General features: G+C 50.6%; 1 protein-coding gene across 1 annotated transcript in view; it reads right to left on the reverse strand.

The window, feature by feature from the left end:
• The window catches only part of RYBP (RING1 and YY1 binding protein), a 45,393-nt gene extending 38,690 nt beyond the window's left edge, over positions 1-6,703 (reverse strand). Inside the window, exons 1-2 of the mRNA XM_062008567.1 lie at positions 6,480-6,703; positions 5,435-5,560 (exon numbers count right to left, since the gene is read on the reverse strand). Coding sequence (XP_061864551.1) covers positions 5,435-5,560; positions 6,480-6,511 — 158 coding nt within the window. The 5' untranslated portion in view covers positions 6,512-6,703. The remainder of the gene's footprint in view (positions 1-5,434; positions 5,561-6,479) is intronic.
• Positions 6,704-7,023: the final 320 nt, after the last annotated feature.

Genomic DNA, 7,023 nt, shown 5'->3' on the forward strand with positions numbered 1-7,023 from the left:
CTTGACAACCACAGTAAAACAGTATTGCCTTGGTGCTGCATGTCAATAGTGAGGATCCTCCCTGCTGAGAATGATTTCCCAGAGGTGGAGACCCAAGAGAAATCCTGTGGTGACGGTAATGAGATCATTAATGCCAGAGCCAAACACCAGCAAAGAGCAAAATAGGACACAAATCTCATTTCTTTCAGACAAGATGCAGATCTTATGGCAGTGTTATGCTTGCACCAGGGTGACAGAGAAGAGCCATGCTCAACTGCTTCATCTGCTCAGGTGAAGTCTCACAGACTGTAACTCTAAGCTACTTTAAAAAACTTAAGTGTAGCATGAATCTGTAGCAGAAGTCAGTTTATGACAGACCAATGTCTCAAGCCACATGGCTGCAGCACCTGAGCCCAGCAATACAAGTCAAAGTAAAACTTACTGTATGGTCAAACCACAGCCTCACAATTCAGGGCTTGCTATGAAGCATCAGCACTGTCTGCTTGTAAAATGCAGAGTCTGCAAAAGGCTCCTCCTGCCCTTAAGCTCCAGTGCCCTGGTGGGTTTGCCAAACCTAGCAAAGGTACTCCTCATCTACAAATTCAGAAAGCAACAGCTAATTACTTTTAGACAGTGCTGGTAAACAAGGTATGAGGCAAGAGAGGTCTGAAGAACTCCTTGCATGCAGAGCATAGGTGTCATGCATTCCAGCACTCGGGGTTACCGAGGCAGAACTGTGCTGTTGCCATCCATTACCAGCAAAGCAGACCCCAAGGGGACGCATCCTCAGCATCTGGCACAAGTCCAGGCTGGCACAGACCATGCTTCACTCCACCTGATCCAACTGCCATTTAACTTCAGCGATCAATGGGAAAAATAGGGATGATTTAACCACAGAGCTAAAGAGCCAATCAGTAAAACAAATATTCCAAAGTAAAGGCATCAACATCTCTTCCACATCTGCTTCTTCTACACAAGTCACTACTACTCCATTTTTATACAAGATAACTCACTTAAAAGCCAGCTATGATGCTAAATAAAACCCACCTTAATGCAGGTGAAAGGTATTTAAACTTGAAAAAAGCGAGTTAAACCACTTTGCTTCCAACCTACACCACAGCTACACCCGCCAAAGCAAGCATTTTTATAGCAGCACAGTCCTGCAAACACATGGCAAATAAGCAGGGCATATGTTAGTTGTATGGGGGTCGGGATCATGAGCTTGATTCCTCATTCCAGGAATAGCAGGTCTATCTGGTGTCTATTCTGGTCAGCTCAGCTTGGATGCAGAACAAGAGGATACTTTTCAATGGTGACATGGACAGTAGTTTATATCCTTCAAGGCACTAACTTAGATCCTGCAAACACACAAAGGAGTTTTCTGGAGAAGTGAAGGGGAACAAATGCCAGTGTCTGAGACACCTGTCCCACACAAGAGGAAATCAATTTAAAAATTATGATTAATAACTTCAGCTCAGCCTCTCCATAAAAATAAGGATGGCAGAAGAGTGAAGCATGACTTGACATACACTCCTTGAGCACTCCGCAATGAAATGGGTGTTCAAATCACCTGATGCAAAATTCAGGCATACAGGTACTAGCAACAAATACAACAGAAATGCTCATTAAGTGCATGCCTTGCAGAGGACATACACACTACTAGTTGTTCATTTTGTACTAAAAAAGTCCCTTTGTTTTCTTAATTTGCTTGTCACATCCAGTTGCTCTCACATCTTCACTGGCTTTCTGTAACCAAGGCACAGTCATGACAGAGGATGTGAAGTTTGGACAAGGAAAGCACTTACCCTAAAGTGAGAGAAAAATGAACATCAGTGAAGTTTGATCACTTGCCAGCATATCCAAAGGGAACAAGTCAGAAATTAGTAACTACCTCTATGAAATGGGGGGACAGAGGGGGAGGAGGATATTCTCCTTCACAGTGATGTCTGAAAGCAATCTCACAGAGAAACACTGTGCTGCTGTGCCTGAGAGGACAGAGGAAGATAGGAGAAGTGCTGCACAGGAACACAACATACGGAAATCATCAGAGAACCAAAGGGGAAGAGGAGCAAGAAGACCATTAAAAGAAACAAATGGCAACACGGAACCATTGCCTGCCCTCAGATAGGAACACACAGCTCCCCGTAACGGGAGTTACGAGGCCAAATTCTGCCCTCACATTCCTAGGAAATCCAAAGTAAACTTTCCTCCCATGTTTCAAGTAGTAATGGATATTGGAAGGGAATATGTGTCCGTGGAGGAAACTTCGCAGCAGAAGTTTAAATTCAAGTCTGTGTGCAGGAGCTGGTGAGGCTATACCAGAGCAAACCATCAGAAGAGCCACAAAACACACATAGAAGCAGCAGCCAGCACCGGCTCCCTGCACCACTACACCAACACAAAACCCTCCGGGAAAGAAAAACCAAGTATCCAACACCCCAACAAACACATTACCATTGCTCACTCCCAAGCTGGCCAGTTAAATCATTGTCTCACCCAACTGAACATTTTGCTGAATATAGCTTGTACCTTTGCCATGATTCTCACAAAAGGAAAACTGTAGAAAAGCCCAACATACTCACTTAAATCAAGTGTAATTAAGTTTAACCATAAAACAGCAAGAATAAAGTTGAGGAAAGGGCATTAGTGACATACTATAACAAACCCAGTATTCAAGTACTAGAGGTTTAATATAATCTTTGCACGACAACTCTCAATTCTCTTGAGATGGATTTGACCTCATTTTTATTTAAAAGTGCAACTGAAATATTTATAAACAGTCCCTTGAAAAATGTATTCAGGTGGAATTTAACTGTTTAGCACCTAGGGTGATAGTGACTTGATAGGTCAACTCTAAACCGTGTTTGAAGCGTGCTTAACAGAGATCCTAGGGAAAGGGGACAGTTGGATCTGAGAGAGTAAAACTTGTAATTGCTGCCAGCCACCTCTCCCACACATCAACAGATTAAATTGAGTTTGAAAAAAATATACACACGTCCTAACTAGTTCTCAAATCAGAGAATATGTATCAGCCAAAGTAGAGTCTACAGCCAATAACTGGCTTCACGGTGGGGGGAAGGGAGGGGGGGAAGTAGGTCATCCCAGATCTTAATAACAAAGCTGGGCATATTTTAATTGCAGACAATAATTTGATGAAAACCAGTTTTCTCACAACATCTGTGATGTCTGCCTCTCACTACTTTGAGTTCTTTAAGAAGGGAGTTTGATAGATTTCCGATAGGCATCACTGAGGTGAGCCTTAAGGAAGGAAGGCAGTTTGAAACGCGGGAAAGTGACATCAACTTGCCAAGCTGCAACTTCAAAGCCAAGCTCATCAGGCACCTTACATTTCAAGTAATAAGTTATCAATCATCATTCGTTAAAAGCATCTTTACATCATTTAAAAATTCAGAAGAATTTCCCCAGCCTCGTCTCCGACGTCACATACTGTAACAGTCAGAGCAATACCACAACAAAGAACTCGGACCTCCCAGGTCTCCTCAACATACAAAGCTCACTCCCATCGCTCAATTGCTCCTGCTTTCAGTTATATTTATTCATAAATTATATAAATATGCAAGAAGACATGATGGCCCATTGAATACTTCAAATACTTTCTGAAATTCCATGCACAACAGTGATTTAAAAAGCAGCAAAAATGAATAGAAAGCTGATGAATTAAATGAATTAAAATTAGAAGCCATTCATAAGGGTCCATTACAAGCTAAGCACAAGTACAATGTTCTAGACCCGAGGATCACATCTGCAAGGCTACAGCTCTTAACCTGAAACCCTCAACTGCTCTCCCTCTTAATGGCCCTTTAAAAGAGAAAATATCCTACCACCTCAACAAACAGTTTGAAAATTATCATTAAAAGAAGAAGCCGGGGGGGAGAGGCATTCAATAGAAAGCTGCTGCTCTCAAAATGAACATCAGCATGGTGGCCAAATGCAAATGATCACGTTTGATACAAGATATAACCCATATGGGCTCCTACATCTCATTAAGGCTCTCCTCCTACAAACACCCCTACACGTGCTCGACGTGACGCTGCGAGAGCTCGCAGTGACTGCAAGGCCACGCGCTGTAGCAGCGCAGTTAAAGACCAGGCGACTGCAGGATCAATGTGTTTCACCTGAGCCAACGGGGAAGCCAAGGGAACACAAACCCACAGAAATCCAGCATGCTGTGAAGGTTCAGCTGCCTGACAACACGAGACTGAATGAGTGAAGAATTCGCTCTGGGTGCATACAGAACACTGCTATCCCAAAAGCTCGACCATACCCGATGCTACAACTACACTATTTTAAGTCATTTTAAAGTTCAACACCTCTGTATTTTGTGAAACATATCGAGATACTTGTAATTGACATGCAACATAAACAGGGGAGCACTATAGCAACTCAGTCGCTGTAACTCAGAGTTTCAACGGCCCAAAAGCACGCTCCCCATTAAAAATGTAGGCACCTCACGCTGTTTACAGCACAGCGCGAACAATAACCAACCGAACACGCTTTCACCTCCTTTGTCAATCAAGTCAAGACAGCCAAGTCATGCAAACAGCCTGCTGATGAGAACATCTCAATAAACTCAAAGGAGAAAAACGATGCCTTTCACAACTGAAATGTTACAGACTACTTCCTCGGCACAGCAGCAAGAACTCAAATTTGGAAAGTACGATATGAACAAGATCAGAAGTCAACATGGTAGAACAAAGCAGAAAAAGAAAGCAAAAACAGGGCATCAACACGCCTGTTTTAGTACCTACTGGTATTTCCAGGACAAACTTTCTGAACCCATTAACTGGGGGAGTGCAAGTTTTTGGGTTTTTTTTCCCTTGGGGGGGGGGTTTAAATTAACTACTGGATGTCAGCTTCATCATCATGTAAAGACTTCCACAGTTACTCAGCCCAAAGCAATCAGAGAGACCTGACAGCTAAAGCTTTCAGAAATCCGCACCATTCCCACACCGAGCACAAAGCTGATTCCTTTTGGATGACAGAGAGATCAACATCTCAGGAAGGGGAGTTGTTGTTCTGGGGGCATCTGTAGTTTCAGCAGTTTCCTTTCTCGCTCCTGTAGAAAACACAGGTAAATCCCCACTCAAACCACAGAAAACCGTCTGCCCCAAACCAGTCAGAACGTTTCTGGCTGGCTGCAGATCTCCAGGAGGTCCTCCGTTCATCAGCAACAAAAAAAGCACAGAACAACAAAAAGATCCAGGTCGCTGCCACATCCACAAAACGCGTCTTCGAGCTCCAATTAAACGCTTGAAAGAGAATTTTTAAAATCCAGAGGGTTTTGAACAGGGACAGAAGGGACTGCAGTAGGGGGAAAGGGGAGGACAAAACCAGCCCATATCCAGGCAACAGGGGAAGGAAAAGACCCCAAAAAATCAACAAGTCGGCGCAGCCCAGCACGGAACGAAAGGCGCGGCGAAAGGTGCGGACGTACCTTGTGGAGGTGCCTTTCCTGACATCGCAGATGCTGCATTTGAAGGCTTCGGCGCTGTTCCTGAAGGTGCACACGCTACAATCCCAAAAGCCTTCGTCGGCTGCAGGTTTGGCTTGCCTTTTCGGCCTTGAGGAGGGGGAGGGAGAGGGGAAGCGTGAGTGTGTACGTGTGTGTTTGGGGAGGAGGAGAGAGGCGGCGGGAGGAGGAGGGAGAAGAGGAGGAGAGAAAGAAAACACACACATGAGAAACCATGTTACAGAGCCCCGAAACCCCGCGCCTGCTCTCACCGCCGCTCTCACCCCGAGCCCAACAACAGTCGACAAACACCTACCGCGGCCAGCACCCGGAGAGGTGCGGTGCGGGCTCGGCGCTCCGCCCTCGCCCCGGCCCCGCGCCGCGGGAGGGCCCGGCCGGGCCGGGCCGAACCCAGCCGGGCCGGGCCGGCCGCCTCCCCCGGCGCCCCCCGCACCGCGGCGAGGGCCGCCCCCCTCCCTCGGAGGGAGGGTGGGAGGGTGGGTGGGAGAGTTTGAAGGCTGGGAGGCGCGTTCCCTCCTCCTCCACCTTGTTAAACCTCCCTTTGTCTGGGAGCAGCGAGTGCGCGGAGCGGGAGTGCGAGCGAGCGGAGCCGCCATGGCTGCTCTCACACCACACCAGCCCTGGCACCGGCGGCAGAGCAGAGAGACACCGGCACCGCTCCTACCGCTGCCCTTGCACGCTCCCTCCATCTTAGGAGCCTCCCCCCCATCCCCGCCCGCAGCCTCCCCCCACCCCCGGCCCCCCGCGTACCTGCCGGGGTGGCGCGGACACGCCGCCCCCCTCCCCGCGCGCTCCCTCCATCTTAGGAACCCCTCGCCGCCGCGCCCCCCCCTCTCCTCCCCCGCGGCGGAGCACACGCACGCAACTACCAGGCAGGGGCCTACCCACCGCCATCCCCTCCCGCCGCGCCAGCGCCGAGCACGGCCCGCCGCCGGGGCAGGGGCGGCCCCCGCCGCGCTCCCTCCATCTTAGGTGCCTCTCCCTGCCCGCCCCCGCGCCCCCCGCTCACCTGGTCGGGCTCTTCTTGTCGCCCATGACCATGGATCGGGGCCGCCCCTGCCCTGCGCACAAAGAAAGAGGCGAGGGGGAGGGGAGGGGGACGGGGCTGCCTCCGTCCAGCAGGCTCCGGCTGCTCCTCACCCCCGCGCCGCCGCTCCTGCCGCTGCCAGGCTCCGCTCCAGACTAGCAGCGCAGCGCAGCCCGGCGCCCTCCCTCCTCCTCCTCCTCCCTCCTCTCCCTCCCCGCGCCGCGCCGCTCCGGCGGGCGGAGCTCGCCGCCGCGCCGCGGCCAATGGGGGCGGCCCCGCCGCCGGCCCTGGCGGGGAGGAGAGCGGGGAGCGTCCCCCGCGCCGCGCCGCGCCGCCTCCCCGCCGGGTCCCACCCCCGCCCCCGGCCGGGAGCCCCCCTCCGGGCCGCCTCCCTCCCCTCTGCTCCGCGGCCGCTGCCTCCCGCACCGGGACCCCGCCGCCGCGGGAGGGCCGGCCGCTCTCAGCCTGCGGCGGCGGGTGGCCCCTTCCCTCCCCGTCCCTTCCTCGTCGGAGGGCTCGCCGCCTG

Source organism: Colius striatus, chromosome 15, assembly GCF_028858725.1.
Source record: "Colius striatus isolate bColStr4 chromosome 15, bColStr4.1.hap1, whole genome shotgun sequence".
Taxonomy (NCBI): domain Eukaryota; kingdom Metazoa; phylum Chordata; class Aves; order Coliiformes; family Coliidae; genus Colius; species Colius striatus.